General features: G+C 43.6%; 1 protein-coding gene across 3 annotated transcripts in view; it reads left to right on the forward strand.

Moving 5' to 3' along the window:
* Nucleotides 1–6,391: 6,391 nt before the first annotated feature.
* The window catches only part of ETHR (ecdysis triggering hormone receptor), a 60,359-nt gene continuing 39,122 nt past the window's right edge, over nucleotides 6,392–27,628 (forward strand). For all 3 annotated transcript variants that reach the window (XM_031972354.2, XM_031972353.2, XM_031972355.2), the window contains exons 1-4: nucleotides 6,392–6,918; nucleotides 8,999–9,422; nucleotides 11,074–11,189; nucleotides 11,728–11,890. In XM_031972354.2, the coding sequence (XP_031828214.1) occupies nucleotides 9,332–9,422; nucleotides 11,074–11,189; nucleotides 11,728–11,890 (370 nt within the window). In that variant the 5' untranslated portion in view covers nucleotides 6,392–6,918; nucleotides 8,999–9,331. The remainder of the gene's footprint in view (nucleotides 6,919–8,998; nucleotides 9,423–11,073; nucleotides 11,190–11,727; nucleotides 11,891–27,628) is intronic.

Here is a 27,628-nt window from a genome sequence, read left to right on the forward strand (position 1 = left end):
TCCTTATTCTATTTATGTGCAAATTTCGTCGGTCTCGAGACGAGAATAGCGCGAGACTTAAGAGAAAACTTGCTAGGACATTCATTTTATTTATTATTTACGGTACAAAGGAAAGCTCGGTTTAACAATTAATCACATTTTACATTATGAAATCGACGTTAATATGTTTGAAAAGTTTCAATTCGTAACATAACTCTTCTTCGTTTATTGACTGTTTCATATTATAATTCCTAATGATTATTTCGACAACTTCGTCCTCGTGGAATAACTGAAAAACCAATATAACCGTAGTTGTGGAAGTGGGTTACTTTAATGAGCTACTAATAAAGTAAAGATATTGGAGATTAATAGAAATATGATTGATGGTTTCCATAAATACCACTGTCACTCCTCGAGATTGTTAGATTAGCAGTCATAACGATATTACCATTCGCGATAGAGAAGTAAATTAGATTGACTCGGCCCCAAGAATCCTTGTACAGAAAACATCAATAGAAGGTAACTTCCGGCTGCAAGCTTCACCGAATCGACAAGCTTACTGGCATCCGAATTTCTCCAGGGAATCCGGGAACTATACCCTATCATTCAACCCAGTTAGCAACAATTTACCACCGGCACCTTTTCCGTCCGAAGCGCGTCGGCAAACAATTCCGACGTGCCGTGATGTATTTTATGGGACAAGTCACTTCCAGCACGCGGGAATTCGTCAAGATTCGACGCAAAGTTTGCGTAACCGGCACGCGGGCCGCGAATATGTATCCCATACTTCTCGCCCGCATCGTTTTATCTTCGCCGACGTGAGCTCTTTTGCCGAAGGAAGACGATTGGGCGACACTACGCTTTTGAGTGATATCTCGATCGCCCTAGTTCCCTATTCCCAAATCATTTGCTCTCGATATTCCGTACAAATGGTGCGCCCCGATACATGGAAACGAATTTTCCAAATGAAATGGATCACACGCAGACGCGAAGCTATAAATTAAAGATCGAAATCGGTAGATTATTTCGATATTCTTTCGCAAGAAGGCGAAACTGTAAATTAAGAAGCAAAGCTAAATTATTTTAACATTCATCTAGTCGAAGAAGGATTTTTCTATGATTATATTTCGTTGATTTCTTTACGAGTGCAACGCTATCCCCACTACGCGATGGGCGTGGCTAACGGTGGGCGGTTCCAACGAGCAGCAACCAGTCGGACGTCGAAGAATCGTGTCCTCCGCTCTCTATAATCGCGTCGTCAATATTCAACAGTGTAACTGCACCGAGTAAACACTGTCCCTGTGATTCTTTCGATGCTTCTTGAGACAGTAATAGCTACCAATCACTTACAGATATCTGACGATCTCTCGAGCGTTGTGTAGAGGCACGCGAAGAACTTCAATAAAACCGGTGACGAGGGAAAATGGAGTGGCACGCTTCCACAAACATCCACTTTATTGTTATTCGGTGCTAAATATACCGGCGGAGTGGATCCCTCGTAACCAGAACCCCAATATCGAATTCAGGCAATCCAAAAAGAGGAGGATGCACCGGGATATCGCAACGATCGCGGCAAGACGCGCGAGGGCAAAGTAAACTTTACCCGAAACTCCATTCATTTCCGACTCGAGAACCGTAAAACCGGATCTAAGATAGCGCTGCTGCTAAACGCGCGTTCCAACGGACGAGAGCCGATCGCCGGAGATCAAAGTGTTGATCCGCTTCGCGGTGACTTTACGATTTGACGCGCGGTGGCTGCGTTTATATTGATGGCAGTGCTCGCTTGTGCGAAGAACAGCTTGCGATTAGGTGACTGATCGCCGGTGGTCGTCGGAGAGCAGAAGACACTAAAGTCGGATACACAATATCGGTTCCATCACGGTTCGATCGAATACTCGATTCTTTATGAGGTGCGTACGGTAGAACCTTGATCAACCAGGTCGCTATTTTCAGTGATCTCAATCGTGTAAAAGTCTGGGTTATCCGGATTCTGTTTATCCGAACTGTTAGTCAATTAACATTAGAACTACCGAGCAATAAGACTGAGCTATTTATAATTTATTATAAAAATTGGGAAAGATCTCTTGAGACTCGAAGAGCTTCCTATTGCTGCTCTTGCACGAATGCAGTTTATTTTGAAATTTCTAACGAAAGCATCTTTATCATCTTAATAATCTGATCTAGGTAGAATAAAATTTGTGAAGAATTTCGAAACCTAGAAATATATAATTGAAGACAAATCCCAAGACCAAAATCTCTAGACCATTCCTATATAAATAGGACCACGGTGGCGTGAAAAACCGAACGCGACTGCACCTCGAACAGCTCGACAATGCGAAGTATAAATACGATCGAACCGATAATGTGGACCGAGCCTAAAGAAGACACCGGCGCACGATATCCGTAATAAGGGTCACGGTGGAAATTATTCTCCAGGGGAAATCGTGCCAAGTGTCACTTCTAGCCGGCAGCATGAATCTTGGGACGGGCTGCAGTTTCAACGACATTAGCCGGCATTCACGCTTAACGCGGACTGTTGACAGAGTCATTTATATCCGCCGGGTGAATCGGAACCTCCTGTGCGCCCGGTGAATACGGATTATCGGGCCGCTCGAACGAACCCGGGAATATGAATTAATATCACGAGCTGGGCCGGTCTTCAAAGAGCCCGCGGACCGCGTCCAGCGCATAAGGCTGCGTTTACATTACAGTTCCGATAAGAGAGCGTCGATACAGCCTCGCTAAAAGCTATTCAAAGTAGCTTTGTCCTTTTATTGATGCGGTGGACCTGCGACAATCGCATGGTTTCTCTTGGAAAATCCATATAAAGGTATGGACCTAATGTTACGGATGTATCATGGATGCGAATTATGGATAATGAACAGCTCAAAAAATGAATTGTTTCATTACGAAGTAGACAGGAACAAAGTATAGATGGTGAGATCGTTGTTTAATGTTTCCATAGGAAAACAAGGAAACATATTTCCACGATTCGTTCTCGAGTGCTGCAGCTGCGATGCGAACGCAGCATAATTCAGGTAACGCGAAGTCCTTCGAACGATGTCGAATGTAATTGAATAACTCGGGTTCCATGGCTCTGAGATTATTACAGCTATTTGTAACGTTCTTGTATAGTGCTAACGAAGCTGGTTCCGGTATTAAAAGTTCATTAGCTTTCTTATCTGCTCTGGTAAACGGGGCCCAAAGGACGATGAGAGGATTAATGGAAATCGGTTTTACAATTTGTCCCTTCTTCTTTTATTTTTGTTTAATAACGTGCTCGCCGTGTGTACGTTTAATTATGCAATGCCTGTTAATAATGTTCGTTATCCTGAAGCGATGTGACGGGTATGATATATTGAAGTGACCCACTTCGGAAGTAAAGACGAGAGTCGACGGTGATTCTGCTTTTAGGTTTGTGTCTCGTTCATGTGGCAAGCGTTACTATAGTAGACGGCTAGACCATAGTGTCTTCTTTCATGTAGATTAATGTTCTCTTAAATGAAGAGTAGATTCGATTGTACACATAGGGAATCAACTATGTATTTTTAGCTCTAAACGTCGTAAACACTTTAACTTGTGAATGATTCGATTGTGGATGTTCATTGCTCGAAGAAAAGTCTACTAAAAGGCTTCGGGCAACGATACGAACGATGAGGAAGCTCCGGTTAAGTACTCTCCGGATTAGCGAAAACGCGGCGCCCCGGATTAGCGTCTTCATTACGATCCTAATCAATTTTCCTCGGTGCAGTATCAAGATGTCTTACTGTAAAACCTTCCGCTCCCCGGATTAGTGTTTTCCAATATGGGGCGCTCTAAACCATGGAACACCGCGATACTTTGATCCTGTAATATTCGTCCTGGGAAAATAGATCCCAGCCCAGGACGAAAATATTTCGCGTAGAAAGGCCCGCCGGGTCGGGGATTATCTGCCCCTCGGCGTTATTACAAAAAAATCCCGAGCTCTTCTAACGACATTGTTGCGAACGACTCTTCTTGTCCCGCGAACATCAAACTCCCGGCTGTAAAGTTCACCGTAGAAGCACGCCTCGCGTCGAGGAATTTAATTTCACGCTACGCATCACGGTATCGCCGTTTATTTTCCGACGTCTCGCCAGAGTTTCACTTTCCTTATAAGATCTTTTCTATCAGGTGACTGGTTCCCTTTCGACGTTGCAAAGATGGAACAGATATTTCGATTATGACGAAGCAATGATAGAATGTGGCTGACAGTAGTGAAGTTCGTTCGCAACTATTTAGTTTCGTTATTCGGTAGTATCTCGTTTGTGGAACAACTTGGATATTTTATGTAAAGGAATATTCGAGGATTCCGATTGAGGATAAGCAGGACGATCTTTAAATTGCAGAACTAGAGAATCTTATTAGTCGAGAGACTTTTAGTTGCTAGGGTCAGAGGGAGGTATTGTTCAGTTAAGATCTTTCCTCGGATAAAATCAGATTACGTTAGATGTGCGTGGACAATGGACGAGTTCCATTATTGCCGAAGCATGGAGCGTCTGCGGTAACATTCGAGGGAGGAACCTTTCGCGTATAATTCGATATTGCCGGGTACTTCCGTTGGCTCTCGGAAATTAAAAATTTGAAACTTGGAACGTTGTCCCGCGCGTATATCGAGGAATGTAGGACGCCGTGCGTAGTCGAAGATAAAACACGGAAAGAACGTATTACTTCGACTTCGAGCGTGGGGCGGACGGGTTACAGGTTAAAAAATATACTTCGGCGGGAAGGGAATGTTTCCATTAAATTGATAAAGCAAACGGCAAAAGATAAAGCCGCGGACCCGGCAGTTCGAGGATGGCAAGAGAATCGTAAAATATGCGGACAGGAATGGCGTATCGATGTCGGGCATACTCGGGAACGAGGAGAAACGCGCGGCAAGCTCGAAAAGTCGGCGAAACCGACAATACGTTTCGCGTCGATCGCCTGAATAGAGAAGATTGTGAGAGCAGAATGGAATGTGCTTGGATTCCTAATATGGGATTCCGTTTAACGCGTGCTCCCTTCTTTTGTACCCCGCTGCCACCTCGTAAATAGAGGTGAAATGTATATGGATAACGAGGAGACGATCGTTTCGAAATCCTGGAGGATCGAGGCTACAGGAAGAATCGTCTCCTTTGCAATGCAAATCCTAAACGATCGTGGACGCTTTTTGAATTCGCTCGCACCAGACGGAAAGCTGTCCAATCTGGCCTTTGACAGGCTAAAAAAGGCCAAAACGCCGATTACATTTTAAAGAAAATTCACAATTTACACGGGGCAGGCACCTAACGTTCGCGAACAGTCGCAATATCGGTTCGCAAATATTCAATTAAATGATAAAAAGCAATTGCTCTAGATAGGAGACTTTCGTATGGATTCAAGGCAACGGATTTATACGAGAAGAAAGAATGGAACTATAAACCGTAGAAACAAACTTATACGCTTTATGGAGATAAGGATGATTGCCAAATGCGAAACAAAGCGGGTATAAAATTTAAAACAAACTCCGTTCGTTTTCTTTTCCGAGACGCAGCCTCCGACGGATTTATTAGAACGGCAAGAGTCGAAGTTTCAACGTCCAATCTTTTCCGCCATTTCGATAAAATTCAACGGGACTCTTTCAATCGCGGCAGCGCACATCAGCTGCGCACATAAACATCGTTTATAAAATCCTCTCTTCTCTATCTCGCCGTTCCAATGTCGCGTACCGTGATATCGAAATATTTTTTGTCAGACTCCCGACCGTCTGAAATCAATCCGACCTTTCTTTCACGAATCCAGTCGAATAACCAGTGAACACGGAAACTTCCAATCCCTAAATTGCTAAAATGTCTAACCAATCTGAAAAAACTCTAAAACACTTGAATCCGTGAGTTCCTCCTAGTTGCAACAACCGAACAAATAGTTTCGCAGTTGAAAATCCAAACAAACGAGAAATTCAATGTCTCGACTTTGCTTCTAATAAATCACTTCCTCGTCATTTTAAATACAAATTCATTGTCATTCGCGATGAAAATTCATCGACCTTTCCTACAAAGAACGTTCCACATTACGTTCCCGATCTCGTTAAGATCCCCCATTTTGTTAGCCATTTTACATATGGCGGACGCCGCACGCGATTTCAATTTGCAGATCGCAAATACGGAATAGGCAAGATGAAGTCGAGGGAATGAGGGAAAATAAGGCGGACGAACGAGGAAAAATTGAATGTTTCAAATTAGCAACCGGCGCTAACTTTTACGGCCAAGGTTACCGCTACGACAGAAATGAAATTAAAAACATTGTTATCGGGGCACGAGCGTGCGAAGGGATCGTAGGTGGAGGGAAAAAAAAGGAGCACGCATGCGCCGTGCAGGGCGGCGCGTTCGAGAATCGTGGCGGGCTGAGCGATCTTCATTCAGTTCACCGGCACTATTTGATCGCCACGGTTGTCGTTCTTCCGGAAATTTGGTCAGTCCACCGTCACGTGTCACTTGTAACCGTTACAATTTCAATTTTCCGCGTCGCGGTGTGTGAACGCGGTAAACGAAATCACCTAACGGTCATCGTGCAAACAGTGAACCTGTCCGTTTCGAAGGTCGATCTTCCTTTCGTTTGAGATACTTAGGAAATTTCTGAATACGTTCCTGTGAATGTACCAGTGTGAATAATAAAATACACTCACGGCGCGTGGTTGTGAAGTTTCGCTGACGACTGACAGGACACATAATGGGCCGCTGGAGGTTATGTCACGGCCCGGTCTTGTAAGCCTTCGTTCCTCTCGCGAAGACTGCACGATTTATGGTCACTGTCGGAGGACGAATACGGCGCAGGAATGTACGAAAAATCCGGTGCGAAATTTCGACGATTACGTCGCGGGACGATGAAGGAATCGAACGATCGGTATTCGCTTAATGTCGCGTGGAACGTGGAAAAGATTACTGGCACTACACCTGCATGGTAAACGACGCTGACGAAGCCCACTGCACACTGCGTCTCACTCGAATATCGACACATATCGATGTTTACTTTTTCGGTCTGAAAGTAACCTCGAAACGGTGCGACTACCACTATTCGATAAATCGAAGTCACTTAACGGTCAGTCTTTCGACGAAACAATGGAAAACCGTGTAATGGTTACTAACAAGCGGTTCGAGGGAATAGTGGCAGGGTATGGTGTAGACGCAATTAATCGTAGAATAATTAACGAAGAGGTAAGCGTTTCGTTCGCGTTAGCCGATCAATCAACGGCTAATGGTGGTATTTAATAAACAGCCGTTTGCAAACGATCAGCCGGATTCCAAGATCCATTATGGCGTGATTGTTTCGTTAGTGTTGGATATTAATTGGTCGTTTAGGCGTTAAGTATCGTACAAATTGAAACAAACTACTAGAAATGATCATTTCACGTCTGACATTTGATTCTTGAAAGATTATTTATACTAAACGAATAATTACTTTTATTATCTCTGTCGAATTCTTAGTGAAATTTGTGTAGACAAGCGTGTATAGTAATTACATGGTGCTTGCGTGAACGCTCGATGAAAGTGGAAGTCAGACAAGGTTCTATTTCTAGAAATGAAAATTGGTAATGCCGAGGCGGTTGAGGCAGGTCGTTCGACGAGCACAATTCATAAACTCGTTGACGGCGCACGATCGTCCGGAACGAGGCGGAATTAGGTTTCGAATAGATTTCGATAAGACAGGAGTTAATTGGTGTTAACCGGCCGTGCCAAGGTAAATACTTGAGGTGCCGCGACCCACATACGGCGTTTATGAGTGATAGACGGGGGGATAGGCCGTACAAAGGAGGCAGGATAAAAATATTTATCTCCGGTACCAACCACCGTAATAAGAACCGATTCGCCGGTGAATTGAAAGCGCGCCGCTATTTTTACCGTTATATAGGTTATGTTTCAATTTTCGTTCGCGCGTTTAATCGTTCGCAGCGAACGGCGAGAGAGGATTGGTCACCCATTGATTCCGACGCGCACGGGCCACTCAATTAATTAACATTCCTCGCCACGTGTAAATAATAATGCTCGATTAATGCGCAACGGAAGGAAACACTCGAATTTTCATTGAAACGGTTATAAATAATATTGCAGACTAATTCACGGGAATTGAAAGGAAACAGAATTCCCGTCGAGCGATAATACTAATTAAAAGTAAATGTAGAAATTGCAGGAAGAATGATTTCCGACTGTTTTCACTTCAAGTCTTGCAATTCTTAAAAAACCAGTTCGGAAGTTAGGTCGCAATGCACAATACCCTTAACGATTCCAACCGTGGAAACAAAAGGGGCTTTCCCGAGCGTAACGAACCTTCCAAATTCAAATCCCCGTGACCTCATAGTATACAAAAATATTCAAAGTTCAAATTCAAACGAAGCTTCGTACTTCATTTGAACCTATTTACATTAAATCCTGCAGTAAGCAAGATCAAATGAAAAATTAGAATTTTTCATTTTAAAATTATCCCATAACCACTCGAATCTGCCTAGAAGTCCACTGACCAACCCTTAACTCCCACCCCCAGAGCCACCAACAAACGATAAACGCCATTTTCACCGATGCCATACATCATTCTCATAGTCACAGCAAACCCTTTATCTCCAAAGGTCAAAGGAGACGCAAAGCTAACATAAAACACATATACAACCCTTGCCTCCAGACTAGCTAGCCACCCAAGACACTGACTCGTCAAGAGCTCGCCGGCAAATCCCGCGAAAAGATCAAGAAACGACCCGACGCGTCGAACTGAATTACCCTGGAGCCGTGGGTGGACTAATTACCGGTTCGGATGTAGCCGCCACCCTCGTCAGCGACTGGACGCCCCTCGGAACCGAGAAGATCGGTTGATAATGTCCCTAAACACGGCGGCGTCATCGATAGCCCACGCTGTCGACGTTGACCCTAAGTTGAAAGTATCCGGGACCGGTCTCGCAGGTTCCGGTTCACCGTTCCCAATGGATTTTCCCCGTGAACCAATCGCGAACGTGTCCGAAACGTTGCGAATCCGCGTCGACTCGAACTTGAAGCTGCCCACGTAAAGCCCAGCGCTCGTGAGAGTGGCCGAAAGGTAGCCGAGTGCTCGCGGTTAAACATGTAAACGCGTCGAGAGCCGGGAAAGCGGACGTCCACCGAGAAAACATTGAATCGAGCGGTCGTTGATCGGGAAAACTGACTCGCGAGTGCTCGAACCGCGTGAACCGGTCTAGGCCAGGCTACAGGTCGGCCGGAGGCATTCCAGCGCAACGGGTTAAAGGGGACAAGATGGACAATTGATACGGAGCAGCCAGTTTGCAATAGAGAGCCGGGATACGGGATCGGGGAACGAGGATCCCTGACCGCCCGCCATCCAAGGGGCGAAAATGTTGTCCACGGTGTCCAGTGTCCCGCTCGAATTGAATTCTTCGTTCTACGCGACCGTCATCGGAAACGATGCCCACGATCCTCTGGCCGGTACGTGTCGACGTGACGCCACGTTTCGGGGTTTAACCCTTTGCACTCGAGAATATTTTTCTCAATGAATATTCATTGCTTTCTGATGAAATATCAATGGTACGTTTTACGACTAACGTAAAGAAACACCCTGCATAAATTAAGTAACAGAACTATTTTATTTCGATGTTCCATGTGTTGATGCGTTATATGGAAATTTAATATTGAATTCTAAATTTTATCAGTTTCATGGGTCAAATGGCGACTGAAAGATGCCTCTCGAGTGCAATGGCGAGTTCCCGCGCGAACGCGTTCGCCACCCTCTTAACCCCTTGTCTTAGGATTATTTCTCAACTATGGTCGATACAACTGTCTTGTAATTAATAATTCGTTAACGCATTGCTGCAAACGGTTAAATGGGCAATGGGTTAAAAAAGAACAGATCTAAAATTTGCTTCAAAGTATAATAATTGATGATAGAAGAATAATATTAAATTTGAATTGAAAGGGATCGAGTAACGTTCATGGTTGTTCGATGCCGTTTAAAGTCTACACTGCGTGTCTGACAAGTTATTGTAAGGCAAGGGGTTAATGAGAAATAAACAGTATTCGATTCACCTGACGAAATTCATTTGATGGAGCACGGTGGATCGTTTGTTTGCGCAATTGTTGTTGTGTTGTTTCGGTTTTCAATCTTGGGATGCTGCCTTTTTAGAGATAATTGCATCGGTACTCTTTAGCGGTGTAGAGCGAAGCAAGATATTGGATTCGTTTGACGAATGACCATCCGCGGCTACCTTCAGATTAATTTGATAAAGTACGGAACGTTTTCATTCTCAATATTGCGGCTTTGTAGTCTTGTCAACACTGGAACTACCGAGCATTTAATTCAGCTGATACGGTAGTTCTAATATTAAATCTTAACACATGTTTCCATAGCGCCATTGTTTCTCTCTGAAGTTTTTGTCTTCGATATATTAAAATCCTTACTTTCTCAAAGATGTTTTTATATTTGAGAAGCGCTTAATGATTACTATTTCTCCAACCTGAGAAGAGAAAAAGTGAATTCTTGGTAGTATACGTGTTGCTACTGTTCCGATGACGTCAGAGTTTTATGAATGAACCAAAGACCATAGTAGGATTGAACACTGCCCACGCTCGGCCCCGTATGTTTCCACTGCAATATTGAATCGGAATTTGATATGCTTCTCTTTTTTATCTTATCGACTGCACGACGCGGGGTAAAGCGAGTCAATGAATTGCCGAATTGTATTCGATCGTGCATATACTCGAATAGGACCAATTGTTCCGTTCGGGCGGAACAACGCGTTTCCGGAAAATAACGTTCCGCCCGTACGGTGCACGGGGTGGTATCGGTTACGCTAGTTTCATTGAGGTCCTGTTTTGCAAAGGTTCGCGTTACACTGTGCAGGCCGTGCCCATTTCCCTGTGAAACCCATAAAATCGATAATATTTCTTGCACCGTTGGCGTTAATGGGAAACATTCGCGATTAATCAATGGGCATAACGGCGTTCGCGCGCTCCTTTTTTTTTCACTCCGTACACGGTTTTAACGGGGCCGAGGTTGGCAGAAATAAATCACTGCTTTGTTTTTATCGTCCGAAGCGCGCGGGGGCAATGAAATAAATGGTGGAAAATGCTTTTGTTCCAGTGATCGAGTCCGAAAATGCGACCACGGTGCTCTACATGCTGCCCGCTTACATTCGCACGACCTCCATGGTCGTCTGCATTATAGTGATGGTGCTTGGCATAATAGGGAATCTTATGGTGAGCCCTGTAATCGATAACAATTAATAACTGTACCAATCATCCGTAATAATCAATTTGAAAGTCTTCCTCTAATTTATCTACTCGTGTATCCATCTATTTATCTATCCCATCTTTTCTAAATATCTTTCTTAAAAATCTCTGAAAAATATAGTTCTACGTGTTACAAAATTGTCTCTAATTGCAACTAGTAGTACTATGAATATCACGAATATATTAAAAATATTAAAATTGATAATTCTGAATTGCCACCTAGAAGTACCAAGATTTATTATGTGATCATTGAACAATCTTCCAATTTAAATAACATATTACTGTTATATAATATTGTTAAAACGTCTCAATACATTTCTACGCCTCTTCTACACGCTTCTATTACGTGGCCCACGAATTTCCCAGTTTTCCCAAGAGACAATTAACCGCGTCGGCTGTTGCGACTGCGAATTAAGAATAAAGAGCCGCAACTTCTCTTGAAATCGGATCTTCTCCGCGCAGCAAGGTTGACCATCATAACGCGGACGATTTTTCACGTCTTCAGGTACCGTTGGTCGTATTCCGGGCTAAGGACATGCGGAACAGCACGAACATCTTCCTGGTGAATCTGAGCGTGGCCGACCTCTGCGTCCTTCTGATATGCACCCCCACCGTCCTCGTCGAGGTCAACTCCGGTCCACAAGTATGGCCGCTCGGGGAACACATGTGTGAGTCACGACACCTGAAATCACGTTGCATGCCTTTCTGTACAGAGTAATCCAGACTGGAATGGATTTTACCATAAAAACACTCCAGGCCTCGGAAAAGCGAATGTTTAATCTCTTTAGATAATGCGCAGTATTAACGCTAGATTTACGGAGCTCTTTGATGGATATCGAATGCTTTAAACATCATTTGGTAACGGTTTAAGTTGATTTTGATGACATTATAATTCTCTATCCTTGACACATTATTTGGAGAACAACGTGTAGAATAAATGCCCGTACATCTAGCGTTAACACCTTGCCTTTTTAATGTCTCTTCTCAACTAATGTTACACAAATTTTAATCCCTTTTATTACTAATTTCTCAGCAGGAAAGACAACTACATTATACCCAACGGAAAGGACTATTTTCTTGAAAATAAGATCTAATAAGCAAAATATTCCATTCTCTCACTCATTCTCTCATGAGTTTTCATTAACACTAGACTCACCGGATGAGTCAAAATGACCGGTTCCTGATTTCGTTTGTTACAATTATTAAACAATCTATGCTTCTCTGGGAAGTTACTAAGGAAATCAATTCAGTAACGCGCAAACTGATATGTAAATAATTTGAAACTTCATGCATTCTTCGAGTTCTTAGAAAGTTATTTAAATTGTTGATCGTTTACAGTGTAATTGTCTTTGATAAAGTCACACTACTGAACAGACTGCGCCAAAATTATCATGATAGCCTGTACACACAGGGTTTCCGTTGTTTACACGCGTTCTCCGTCACCCGTTCGCACAGACGAGCAATCACCCAGACGCTCTCTGCGAGTTTTGATTGATAAATTGCAGCGACACGTCTTAAATTACCAATAGGAAGTCGCAGTCCAACTAGTGCGGTGAACGAAGTGAGCCCTCTCGTTGCATGCCATGGTTCTGTAATGCTCCACGATCGGGCCATTCGGCTCGCTGGAAACGGTGACGAACGATACCGTTTTTTTCTCTTAATCGATACTTTAACTCAGCCGATATCGAGTGTTTATCTAAGCGACGTTGCACAGGCAAATAACATAGTTGTTTACTTGAAAAACGTTGCAAATATCGGCTCGGAATCGAAGGACCTTCGGCTGATTCTCTCTTTTCCCTTGTTGACGCCAGGATTTCCGATTGTTAACGGGAGACTGTTTTTATCCGGGAACAAAGATATTGTTGCCAATGTTGAAGTTGGAAGGGAGTGGATATTTCGTTGTAATAGTGCGTATTGCTTGAGTCGTTCAGAAGTTAATACTTGTAAGTTAATTGAATTTTAAAATATCGAAACTACAGAACTAATTATTTTACCTAAGTAATTATTATCGTTGCATTGGTAACTGAAATGCTACCGAGGTCTATCTACAATATCTTGTCGACAATATATACACATTCATTATTAAATTGAGTTGCCTCAAACATAATGGAAGTGACATAAAACTGAATTGAAAGGCTTTTAGAAAGCTCATTTCATAAAACTACATCTAAACGATTAGAGCATAGTTCCGCGTTCCTCCAAACAAACTCTAATCTACGAGTGCCTTTATCATCTATCTATTTTGCCCAGGCAAATCGATATTCGCTTTGTCCTCGATTTAATTTCCACCGGCCCGCCGTAGTCGCACGGTGTGGGCGATTAATCGTCCCCGACTAGTAACCGATGCACCTATAATCAGTTTAATATTTACGGTTCATAATGACCGGTATAAATACAACAGACACCACATTCATTGAGATGCATAACATCGATAGCGATCTCGCAGATCGACGCTGTAGCGACGAAAATACTCGTCGAACGTTCAGGCTACAGATTAAGAGGACCATCCACCGATTCATCGACTAATCCTTCAAAGACAAATATCATATCACTAATTTCAAATGAATAACCTATATCTATGTTCTTACAACTTAATCTGAGAAATTGCAATTCCAAGAAGAAAGAATTACGTATTCGCGTAGCGCGTCAATCAAAGTCGACCTAATCTCCGACGAAACGACCGCCGCGAAGTCCAATATCCGTCACGTTCGTAAATCGACTGGTAAAAAATCTTCGCCTGCAAGGGGTTAATTCGCTTTGAGTGCGCCGTCCCGGCGATCTGGCGGCGGACTCGGTTAGCCACTTCAATCGCGCTCGCATTCCGTTCGAGTGGATAGCGGAGAATCTATGCCGGTTTTAATTTCGATCTGACACCGCGTCGCGTATATCCGGTGTCGCGGTCTCGTTGCCTGGACGGCGTCCAAGAAAGTGTAACCGTTCGAAAGCGTTTTACCGTTCGCGGAGAAACACGGCGGCGGAGGTCCCGTGACCTCGTGACACGCCAAATTCTATCGCGGGAGCTTCTCCTTATCTTGTTATCGTCGGTGCCGCGCAAAACCGGCCACTCGGAGGAATTGCGCGAGAGCCGCGCGGAAGCTCGCCGCTGGATATTCGGCGACAGAGCGTAAGGATTCCGTCCGGGATTTTTATTTGTTGCGTGAGCTTCTGTTAGACGCTCTTCGAAATGGATGGTGTCTTTAAGCCGCGGACTGAGACGAACGGGTTTATTCGCCGCTCGTAACTTATCCGCGCTCTCGGATTATCGTTGGCCCGTAAATCAGATCGTTTTTGAGTTTAATGTACGGTGAAATCACTTTTATGTTCCTTGGGCTGGCCAGACTGAATGAACTAGGAAGTAAACGTTTCTGAAATGTATATTAAATCGTGTTAAACGAGTCGCGCAGAAGCCAGTGTCGACTTCTTGATACTTTCTGATTTTTCTCAGTTTCAATGGGATAGATGACATTCTTTGTAATTGGTGAAGGATGCACTGGTTTCTTCGTCTTTTTCTAGGACAGGAAAGATAGCTTAAGGAACATGAATTTTCTCAATGGTTGTTTCATCGACTTAACATCGGCTTCCGAGAGAGCCAAATGTGTATTTAACTTTCGAAGTTGACGGTAGTGGATGGATTGAAACTGATTTCGATAGTCTGAGGATCGTTCGTACTTCATCGTAGATTAATTCGATCGCGATGGTAGAATTGCGAATGATTGGAAGCGGAATTACACCCTCATTGTCGATCAATCAACAGCTTACGGAATTCTTTGCGTTCGGACAATATTATTGTTGATTGTGGAAGCTCAATGTCAACTCTGATTAACTTTATTCTCTGCAGCCGAGGTAACGATCCACCGAACCACCCTCGGCACTATTTATATGCGAATGTTATTCCTTAATTTCTGTTCACGTTCAATTGCCCTGTTTTGTCAGCGAATTCTCGCCACAAGCGGCTTAAATACGCTCGCAGAAGCTCAACTATCCGTCAATTATTCTTCAAACGAAGCACGCGTGCAGAGCAACAGCGAAGTTTCAAGAAAATTGTCTCGTTGATTGGACGCATCGCGGCGATGCGATAATTGTACAAGATTTCCACGCGATTCGAGCAATGTAGGGAAAAATTGCAGAAGCTTTGACGCTGCTGTCGTCAACCCTCGCATTCGCTTGACGAGCGACATTTGAATTTTCCGTCCGCCCACGGTCGTATTAGATTCCACAACGAAATTTAATTAATGGAACGCCGAACGCCTCCGGTTCCGTCATTTTTTACGACTTTCAGAGGCCGAGTTGATCAACGGAAAATACGAAGTCTGCGAGTCGTTTCTCTCCTTTACCGGATTTATACGCGTGATTGCGCGAAAAGCACGGTCCGCAAGTCGGCAATGGGTTTTTAAAGCACCGCGGCTCGTCCAGGGGAGGTCGTAATTAATTACGCTGCCGTGACAACGGTTACTCTCATCTCTAAGGGAATTTCAGCTTGCATTGCTGTCGGATGACCCGTTAAACTTTTAAAGCTCCCGCGAGCTAAAGACCTAGGCCATAGAAGGACGCGTGAAATTCGCGAAATACGCTGTTGTCGACCGGACAACCGGATCGACAGTCTCTAAAGCCGTAATATAAGCTTCGCAAAGTTCGCAAACTGAAGAGAATTGAATCGTTTAAATTGGAACTATTTCTGCAACGAAGTATTCTCCGAATCAGTAGTTCATAAGACAAACTTAGTGTAGACGATGGCTCGATTCTTATTAACTGAGCTTGATTGTTTGTTAAGAACGGAGTACGATTCTTCCCGGAGATTTACCGGTAAGCAATAATACTGTCACAGCAACGCGCACAGCGAAATCTTCCGAAACAATTTGGCCGGTCGTAAATAAGCCGCGGAACTTCACGCAGACTCGCAATCTCCTGAGGTGACTTATGAGGACAGGTGTTAAACAGAACTGTGTGTCTTGTATTAAGGATTCTACGAAAGCAGAGAACAAATATTTGCGTAGCTTACTGCTCGTTGCACATTCTCTGCGGTATCCAACGATCGCAGAAAGTACCATTTTGCTTCTGTGCACATCGAACTCAACGCAAACGAATAATTACGACGAATATCGTCTGTTCTATTAGAAGATCACTAAAGGTAGAATATAATTGGTGCAAAGATAGTTACGAGATGAATCGCGAAGCAAGATACTGTGCCAATCCAGCCTGAGAAGTGGCAATAAGGGATGAATAAAGAATAGGGAGGAAAGTTTCCGGGTTCTGCGTAGAACCCGCAGGATTCGCTCGCGTTGCGTCATGCAATATTTTTAAAACAGCACCTCCGATGTTACGACCGGTAGAATGTGTTCCACTTTTCTGCTCCATCTCGTTGTTACCGTCATAGCGAAGTGCATGTCGTGTGAAAAGGCAATTTCTAATGCGTTGCGCAACGCAGATATTTTGAACGGTATTTTACGTGTCTCGCCCCGGACGTTCATATCACAGCCAGAGCTGCTGGATAAATCATGAGCTTCGAACGGGAAGTGGTACCTGTCCCTCGGTTATATAAACCAAATTATTTCTACACGACGAGACATCGGGTTTCAAAGATAATTGCATTCTTCGACTAATACAGAGTTTTGGAAACTGTAGATTTCCGAACTATGAACTTGAAAGCTAGAATCTTTGAAACTATTATAAGCTACAATTCTGCAAGCTTTAAATTCGCAAACTATGATTAGAAGCTACTACGTTGAACGCTAGAATTTTCGAAACCGTAAACCCTATAACTTTCCAAGGTAATTTACTATCGATCGCTCGTCTAATCGCAGATATAATTAAAATCGCTACAATTTCTCTATTTCAATAGCCACGTGAATTCAACTGAACATTGATACATTTACAACCATCCAAATTTCCTATAAATTCAGTGAACCTGATTTACTGTCGCGGCGGCTAAAACTCCGAAAAATCCTGGTCCAGCGCGACGTTCGATTTTAAAGCCATGTGCACACTGACGCGATCGCAATTCCGTCGCGATGGAATTCTACACTCTGCCCTCTTAACCAGGCCTCTACAGTCGCTGTCATATTAGACGACCATAAATTCCACGCGACGAGAGATCCGTTCGTCGGTGAAAGACAATCCTCGGACGCCTCTCGTGGGACGGCCTTAAGGAGATTCTCGGCGAACACGTGAGCAACGTTCCCCGCCGATGCGATGGGGCTCTTTAACGCACCGAACTTCATGATCTCCTTATTACCTGAATATTCTGCCCGGCTTGCAGCGCCAGGCTCACCTTTGAGCTATAATAACGACCGGAAGCGAAATCGTCGGCTTCCGAGAGCTAGGGGAAACCCTCGGTCTCCCGTAGGATGGATCTCCGCGACGCGCTTGATAGATAATTGCACGCGAACGCGATTATATTCTGGGATATTTTCGTTGTCAGCAGACTGCAGGTGTTCGCAGTGATCTATCGTGCCGAGCAGTTGATACTCGAACGTAGAAATTAAGCGAAATGCTTCGTTCAATTAAATTACCACGGAAATTGAAAGAATCAATGTTTCGGCTTCTGGAATTATTACACAATATATTCAGAAGCTATAAAAAGAACTGTCCGACTTGGAAAAATCGACTCGACCGCATTCTCAGCGACTCGCTTCATACGCGACAAACGATACAACCCTTACGAAATCGTAATTCTCCCCGTACAAACGGTACATCTCCCCGAGTAAACCATAAAATTTAATCAGTCGCGAAGCTTCAGCCTCATAATCCGCCTATTCGCAGTCTGAAATGGGAACTTAAGGTTACTGATCCACATTACGCGGAACGTAATCGAGATCGGCGCAAGAACGATCCGCGCATCCCGTCCCGACACTCTCTCCCACGTTCCCAGCGAATGGAAGCAGAACTTAATATTTCTCCAGCGGAAGTTCCAGGCACCCCCGTGCGAGCTACCGCTGGAGATACTTCTTTCGCAACGCGAGAAATCTTTAATTTATTAGCACCGTTATTCCCGCACGGCCGCAGCGATGTCCGGGAATTTTCGGTCTGATTTACGCTCTCCGCCCACCTTTTTCCGTCAGGTGTACGTTCCTGTTGCTCCTGTTAGTCCTTTTTCTTGTTTCGGGGGCGAGCTGCTTTCGGGACAGACACGAAAAGTTTGATAAATATACATCCCGCGGTCTCGTTTCTTTTCTTTCCGCGAAGCTTCCCTTATCCGGCGCGCTCGACGCGCAGTTCGGCCAACTTTCCGGTGCTCCGGAGAATAAACGGGAAACCCATCTGCCCCGATATTTTGCAACAGAATGAAAGTATTGTTCGAAGTGGAATTACTCAGCGACTCCTCCGACGTGCTCTCGCCGCTGCTCCTCTCTTCCCTTGGGCGACTGATAACCTCTCGCGCGAAGTTTCCTGGAGGTTATAAGTAGGAATTCTGCCGAAGTTTCCTGGAATTAAATGATAGCTCGGAGTCGTGTACTCTTTTCACTTCGCCGGAATCTTTGGGAACAAGCGATCGGCGCGAGGAAATGAAATTTAATCGATTGAACGGGCGATCCGTGTATTTCTCGAGGTGTTTTTCGTGTTTGAAGTTTATTCCGTTGTAACGCCGACGCCGAGTAACGGTCGAGTGAAAATGTTTGGAGGTCTCTTCGGATCTCTTTAGTTGTGTCTGTTTACTTCGATAATATATATTGATTCTGTAGAATCGAAGCTTGACGTTCATTGAATAGGTAGTAGTTACATATTGTAGATGTTCCAGCTTGGAAGTATTTCAATTATTTTATACTCTGCAGGAGACACAATGTGCACATCCACTGTGTTCGTTTACCGTAGTTCACACGGACAATAATCGATTATACCGCGAACCGCGATTCGCTCGCAGTGCACGAGAGTCTAACTAAAAAACTAGAAAGGAATAAATAGTTCACAAAACTGATAGAATTTTATTTTATTTCCAATCCGCCTGTACCGTCCGCGGAGAAACCAGAATTTCATCGAGTTTTGAACGTCATAAAACATCCCGTGGAATTGGAATCTCCATAAACTCCCTCGCTACGAAACCATCAAGCCGAAAGCGCATATTTTCACTTGCAAAAACCATTAGCTTCGAATAGAAACAGAAATGCAGGGAATTCCCGGTCGAAACGTGCCGAATCGAGCCGAAAAAAATATTCGACGATCGATGTCCCACCCCCGTCATGTTCGGCTCGACGAAAACACGATATTATACTCCTCTTTTTTTCGCCGAGTCTGCGGTCAGTTTCCCGTTGAAAGCTGACGCAATGGTCGAACGTATGCAGGGGAAGAGGACGAAAGAAGGACAGGGGAAAAGGGAGAAAAGGAGAGAGAAATGATTGACGCAGGGATCATGCAGCGAACAGTGAAGATCGCTGCAAGAGGGTTGGGGTTAGAATATACAAAGGAGAAGAAAGGAAGTGAAAGAAAGAGAGAGAAGTGGTTGACACAGGGATCATGCAGCGAACGGTCAAGATCGATGCAAGAGGTTGGGGTTAGAGTATGCAGAGAAAGAGAAAGAAAAAGAGAAAAGGAGCGACATTATTGGCCAAGGATCATGCAGCGAAGATCGCTGCAAGAGGGTTGGATTTAGGGTTTGCAGAGGAAAAGAGAGAAAGTGAAAGAAAGAGAGGGGAGAAGAGAGAAATTATTGACACAGGGTTCATGCAGCGAACGGTGAAGATCGCTGCAAGAGGGTTGGGGTTGGAATATACAGAGAAGAGAGAAAGTGAAAGAAACAGAGAGAAATGATCGACCAGGGATCATGCAGCGAACAGTGAACATCGCTGCGAGAGGGTTGGCGTTAAAGTATGCAGAGGAAGAGAGAGCAAGCGAAAGGAAGAAAGAGAAAGAGAGGGAGAAGTGGTTGACGCAGGGATCATGCAGCGAGAACGGTGAAGATCGCTGCAAGAGGGTCGGAGTTAGTGGTTGAATGCTAGAGGTTAGAGGGTTGCAGTTCGGGGGAAGCGGCGATGGGAATAGCGTTTAGGTGTCTGGGTTTTATGAGGCGCGTACTGTTCGCCTTAACTCGCCGCCCCCGACCCTCCGCCATGGACTATTTCTCGAACCCCCTCCGGCATTCCTCGCGTTCCACTTGTGTTCATCGCGGGCTTGCTTACCAGGGCACGTTTCCGTTAATCAAGTCATCTGTATTCCAACATCTTACGGGTTCGCTTCTTTCCGCTCGCGGGACTTCGTTGGTTTCTTATTAGCGAGCTCGACCCGTTGATCGCCCGGTGTAATTGAAAAAATTGAATTGCGTGCAAGTTGGAGAGCTCTCGACGATTTTCTTTTATTCGTGGTCCTCCGTATTTCGTGTTTGATAAGGTTTCGCGGGCGAATTATTAGTAGTCGAGATTGTACATTGATAAAGATTGATAAGATACATTGATAAGACTCAGCGAAGCCACGGATTTTAGTGAATGGAATTTCTGATAGCGTTGCGGTTCAGAGATTGAGGAAATGATTGGTGTTTTCGAAGAGTTTCGGGAAAATAATGAATTCTGACATTTGGGACGCTAACGAGATTCTATTAACACTTTTATATCGTATTATATAATTGTCAGTTCTATGTTTCAACTACTGGAACCGTATAAGTTCTCTACTTAAAATGTTCGATATTATACTGACCAGTCATTAGAGAAGCTATTAAAATATAAAAGAATCAAGGAATCCTCTTTTGTCGTTTATTAGAGTCACAAAACGTTCGTATAGCTGTAACTATTTTCCAATCGGAAACTTTGAATTTATTTGTCCAGAGATGGGATCGGCGATAGGTCGTTCACCAGAGCGCAGTTCGACGGGGCAATTTCATTTTGTTAACAGGCCGGTTGGCTGATGAACACCAGTTAAACCGCCGTTAAACAGCACCGCTGCGACCCGAACAACCGCGATTATTGACGTCGTAAAATTTCGATTTTATCGCCGCCGCTCCCCCTGCTGCACTCCGCCGCGAGGAACGTCACGATCGACAATGCGTATTACCGCTAACAATGTACAGGACACTTCGAACGAAATGTTTATTCGAGCAGATCGCGTTGAATCTTATTGGGTGCTCGCTACCTGAGGCGTCGCGGTGATTTTTATGGACAGTTTCAGCCGGTGGAATAAAATTTTAGAGGGTTGATCCGGTGATAACTGTCAATAAGGATGTAAATCAGGTTTCATTTCGATGTTATCGGTGCACACTGTTTATTTCGATAGAACTCGCGAAGGAACGATAGCTTTCGTTGAAACAATTATTCTACGGATATCCACTGATCAGTTGTGAGTTAATCTTCAAGCGAAATTTCAAACTCATCGGTCTTCCAGTTCCACTGCATTTAGTAATTTTTAACTTGATAGTAGCAAGCTCCGAAGTAATCTGATTATCGACACCTGTGTCGAAGGAATAATGGTAATTACCCGGAGGAAAGTAGAGCTTTCGGGTCTATAGATCAAAGGAAGCTCGATTCGATCCTCCCGCGCACTCGAAGTGTTCCTAATTACTCCTCATTACTCTTTATTAAAGCTCTTCTCACATAACGCTATTGTGACTCGCCAGTTTCCTACGCTCGAGAACCGACGAAACTCGAGTCCAAGCGTCGGACAGTTCGTAAAACTAAATAATCATCGAATCATCAAATTTTCAATCGATTTTTAACCTCTCGGAGAAGTTGAATCCAACATCGAATTCAACGTTAAGGACGTTCGTGTCCACCGAATCGTCTTCGCCGCGTCTGCATCGTTCTACCCGGAATAATGATCCAACCTTTATGTTCCAATGAACCGGGCCATTAAAATTTTTACGCGTACCATAGTCATTGAACAGAGTCGCGCAAGTGGATGGTTAAACCAGTTCCAGGACACGGGAATCCCGCGGCAAAATAAAACACGATCCCCGGGGCTAGCGTCAGAGCTTTTACGACTTTCGACCGTGCCACTGGAACACGAGACGTCGAGTTTTCCGTGAGCCCGACCGCTAAATCGAGACAGACGGCTCGTAGAAGTTTCCCGCGCTCGCGTGGCCAACGAGCTCCCGCTCGGTCCTCTCCGATCGAGCGCAAAAAGGATTTCTAATCAGATACGAACTTCCTTGGATACGCCGTTCCCTGACGCCCGAGCCCTTCCAGTTAGCTCGCAAGACGCTCCGTTTCATTAACCCTTTGAGGGTGAACGCTGGCATGCCGGGGACATCGAACTTTCATGAATGGGACGGGACCCTGTAATGAATAATTGAATTATTTAAATGACAAACGACTGGAGCGCAGTCTTACGATTAAATAGAAATTTCGTGAATATTCATTTCATTGATACATTTAGGGGAAGGTGGGAGAAAACTCGATTCAATTTCAATTTCTTCGATAGAAAAATGAATGTTACGATGAAATTTTGTTATTTTTTCCAGGGTTTCTCTTGAAGTTTTAATATATTAAGTTTTAATATTATTCTTGGTAATATTGGAGCCTGCAGAGTTCAAAGGGTTAATATTACGTTTAGAATGTCTTGTTAGAGAGGATATCAGAGTGCGAAGGTTAATATCGCGTAATGGAGATTTATCGTGGTTCGTTATTATTATTGAATACTGCATTTCAGTATTGAAAATCTCTTTAGAATTAAAAATGCGAGGTAACGCGTTTCGCTAGGGAGTATAAATCATAGTTACCTCGATCGACGAGCACCGTGTCGCTGGCTAGAAATTTATTGTTCGCGGATGCGCGAGCTGTCTGACGAAAATATATATTTTCGTCGCCCGAGTGATTTAGGATTGCAATGAAACGCGGTGAAGAACTCTCGCTAGTTTTACTGCTCGTCTGGAAAAAAAGCTGTCCGTGTAGCTCGCGAGACTTTTAACGTTAAAATAGATGATCAAACGTATCTAAGTATCTGTTCTATGAAATGCCCACTGTAAATGTCACCTCTCCGCTCTACGATTCGTGGGTCCTTAACGTTCGCTAAATAATAATTAATAGGCGATATATTCTAAGGTGAGTCTCGAAAATAGGCGACAGAGAGCGAGTATAAAAGAGAAACGGTTCCATAAATCAACGCTTAAAATTAATTATCGTACATTAATGGCGCGATAACTTGAAAATATTCGCCGACATTTCGGATAGATTTCGGGGAAATCAATCGAACACGAACTGTTCTGCTGTTCTTAGCAAAATATTACATTACACAGATCGTAATACACTTCCCGAGTCTCGATTGAAACGAATTATCCAGTTCATAGAAGAAAAAGGGAAAGAAAAGCGATAGCGTCTATCGATACTAATCCCAGGGAGACCATTTTATTTTTGAACCGGCTAATAGAAGTCACCGCGTTTATCCCGATTTATGAACAGTTAAGGTTAAACCGGTGAACTCGATTTACCCGTGACGATCGTATTTTTAACTCTCCGCCGGCAGCATTGTTTTCCATCAACGTGGCCGACAATATGGACCTTTTATAGTCAGACCGAATTTTCGACTGTTTCGTAAAAATAGAACTTTTCAACGCGTCGAATGCCGCACGCCTTCACGGAGCAAAATACACGGAATAAGACAAGATATAACATTATTGAATTGAACTGTTATTGTTATTGCACGTTTATCTCGTTGAATGTCACTGCACTAATACTATTTATATAGAAGTTCTCAAATAATCCCCGTTCAATTCAGTGAATTCTAGTGATTCGATTTGGTTGAGGGTCACCGGTGACCCGACGGCATTCAACGTGTTAACAGAATAAAGGAATTTTATAAAAGATCATGAAATTTCACGAAACAAAATATCGATCGCGATTGGAAACGTGAAGGTGGACCATTTTCACTCGTCGCTCGCGATTGAACGACGCGAGCACTCATTTCGTTACCTTTTTATCTCTCCCGTGGACGTTTCGCGCCTTGTTAGCGGCATCTGCTGTTTGTCTCCTTTACGAGAAGCACCGCTAACGACTGGAGTCGCGATTATGCCCCGTCGGGTCGCCATCCGTCGAAGGAAACGTTGCTCCCTGAGAACAACAGCTGCGCCCGTCGATCGAAGCCGCAATTTTGGCGTCGTCGGAACCTTCTGTCCACACTTTGCACGGTTCCACCTCTGTTAGGATCGAAACGTTTATTACATCTGCCTCGAATCAATGTCGCAGACAAGTTTTTCTAACGTGCATCGAAGATAAAAGAGAATCGACGAGGTTCCGTGGCGTATGATAAATAGACCGCGGATTTTTCTGCATTTACGGGAGATTTTAGAGCACGTATAGTTCCTTTAATAGTGTTTATAGGGAAAACCTTTTCCAATCGTAACTGTATTCGTCTAATTATGTCCTTAAACGTTTGAGTGTACGTAAAACGCGGTCTACTGGGAAACAATGAGAATTTTGAATAACATTTGCTCCATTGATTCTAATATTATACGAGTGATTTCTAAGTTTAATTTACGAGTGATCTGATTAATGCTTCTAATTGTATATATAAATTTTCCATAGAGGATACAAGATCTACGTAGTAGAATCATAGATATATTTCTCGTGGAATTATATTTGTAAGTGTTTTTTATCGATAGCTCGAATATATTGCTTTTATATTCGATGTCTGATGGTTGATTAATGCGAGCGAGGTAGAAGGTTAAGCGAATCGGAAGTTTGTCGAGGGATTCATTGCCTCGGAAGCGTGATTCGTGTGACAGTAGTGAAATTTCATGGAAGAGATGCGGCCAGTAACACTGTGGCCGCATGAAATCTTTATTGGACTTTAAAAACGTACCGCTCTCTACGTGTCACGTAGTTGGACTAGCAAATTGCGGTGTTACGTAAGGAAATGAAGTACCTCGGCGCGGCTGCACGCGGATAGATAAGACGACGAAGAACTGAAAAGAAAGTTACCGGGTTGGCGGCATTTTTCATCGGCTACGTCCTCCATATCGACCAGTTTAAGTGGAATATGTCGGGTCTCCGACGAGACAAGACGGTCCAGCGGTTAGTGGATACAGGGTGTCCCAGAGTTAACCGATTGAACTTCGACAATAGAAATATAGAAAAGCTTCAGCAGACGAAGCTGAATTATACATCGATTGCTTAAACAACAGAACGAAAGGAAAGCAGTGATTTCTTGCTGTTACAGTAATTAAATCCTTCGTTTGCGACTTAGTCTTCCAAACACGAAAGTTTCATCTCAAAGGGTCAAAGAGTGACCGACATTTTACATACTTAATCTACTAACTCTATCCACTTGATTTGCATTATGCACTCTACCAATTCTAACTTTAATCGAGTTATGCGAGTAAAATTTATGCAACGGTCTATTCGTTAAATGCAATTAGTTTGTACCGAGCAGTTCGTAAAATTCAGCTAAACTTGATCGTTCCGAGTAACTCGTATAATTGTTATCTCGGTCGTCAGCTTTGGAAGAGCCTCTAGTCACCGAGCGTTGTCTCTCCTAACGAGGATCGTTCATAGTCTCTATCGCCATGCTCGGGGCCAGTCATTAATCCTATTAGCGACGTCGTTAATTTTTCCTTTTCCCATTTCTTCCCCGCCGATGGCAATTACCGTCGTCTATTTACATTCCATTTTCCCGCGGCGTAAACCGCCAATCGCTGGAAAGGAAACAGTCGTAGCAAGCTCATAATAGTAGCTTCCTTCGATTCCGCTTCCCGACAAACAATTCGAGGACCGTGTCCCGACGGAGCGCAAACACGCCCCGCCGGACGCCGCCGAAAGCGAGAAAAGAAAACGCGGCTACTCCGCGAAGCTGTTTGCGCTGCAAACAACTCCTCGCGCTTTCGACGCCGACGGTTTAACTCGAAGTCGTGATATAATAGATAGATCCCCTTTCCTAATGTACCGTCATTGTACCTCGTACTTTTGCGCTTAACCCTTGGCACTCGGAAGATTCTTTTCACCGGGAACGTTCGACGCTTTCCGACCAGATAGACGACAGTATTCGAGATAATGAGGAAACACGTAAATTAAGAAACGAAGATATTTCGTATAAATTACATATCGATGCATTGTAGGAAACTTGATATTATATAAAGCATTTTGTCGTTTTGTTACATGAAGTCAATTGACTGAGAGTCACCTCTCGAGTGTAAAGGGTTAGTGAGCTGTATTAGTGAGCTGCGAATTGTGGATCCATTGTGGAAGTAGAAAACCGTGAAATGGAAAGTTTGAACATTGGAAAGTGGAGAATGGAAAGCTGGGTAATTGGAAAACTGGAAAATATTCGAAACGCTTTCTTCTAATGTTTGTTAATTAAAACCATTTTCTATCGCGACGTTTCCTTCGTTATATCCTTAAGACTTTGAACTTACGTAAAGATCCACGGTTTAATTAATAGATATAATACAGTTACGAGTCAACGAGAAGAAAGCTTGGCTTCGTTTCAAGAAAACATTTACGTAACAATAGATACTTTCCCTCGTTAGGATGCTCTTACCCGTAAGAACATTCTTCATGTCAGATAATACGATTACAGACATAAATATAGCTCCGTTAAAAGATTAATTAAAGAAATGCTCGTCGATGGCTCTCATTGAGAAGCCTTCCTTCAAGTTTTAAAGCTTCTTCCATTCGATTTAACATCAAAGTAAGAACAATATCAGAGGAATCGAGTCGAATATAATAGCCGGAAGTTTCGCTTTGTTCTTTATACCGAAAAAGTTTACTGATATTCGGCTGCCGGAGCAACGAATCTCGTAAAGAAAGGAAGCGCGATAACTGATCCACAGGTTTCCCGTGTTATTCCGCGGGGATCCATCTAATTTTTCATCTTACCCCCATGGAAGCTTCCGTGTATATACAGGGTGCTTCTCAAGAATACAGTAGACCAAAACGAAAATCATTCCATACAAGACTTGAATAAAAAACATTGAATATCATTTTTTTCAATATTTTCTACATATATTTCCCTGCTAACCCTGATGTTACACTTTCAATTTATTTCCCTTTACTAACCCTTATCATATACTTTCAACCCTTTCATCCCCTTCGTAACTGTACCTCTCACAAGTTGCTCACCCTGTGTACACGCCTATATAACCCGGAGAGACACCCTTCCGGAATTTCAATCCTTCCGCGAGCCGCAGATACACAGATAGCTGGTAAAAGTTAAAGGAAATTTACGATCGATGCAGGGGTGGCTGATTCCTGTAGGGTGGCGTGACGTAGATCGTGCTCCCCTTCGAGTGAAATCTGTTGGGGTCCCTGTGTTCTGTTCCTTTTTTTTTGCTTTATAGAGTCTCCGACTAATGAAATAAATGTTTCTTTAATTCTCATCTTTATGGAATAGGAATACTCCCCTTGGAAATCCCCTTGAATTCACCTTGTTATAACATCGGCAATTTCATTGGTCGGTCAATGCATCTAACAAGAGAAGTGAAGTTTGATTGACCATTGGAGACTCGTCGCAGTTTTCTTTCTTTCAACCCTTAGCACTCCAGATAGTTTTGCAATCTG

This window comes from Nomia melanderi, chromosome 7 (genome assembly GCF_051020985.1).
Source record: "Nomia melanderi isolate GNS246 chromosome 7, iyNomMela1, whole genome shotgun sequence".
Classification (NCBI taxonomy): domain Eukaryota; kingdom Metazoa; phylum Arthropoda; class Insecta; order Hymenoptera; family Halictidae; genus Nomia; species Nomia melanderi.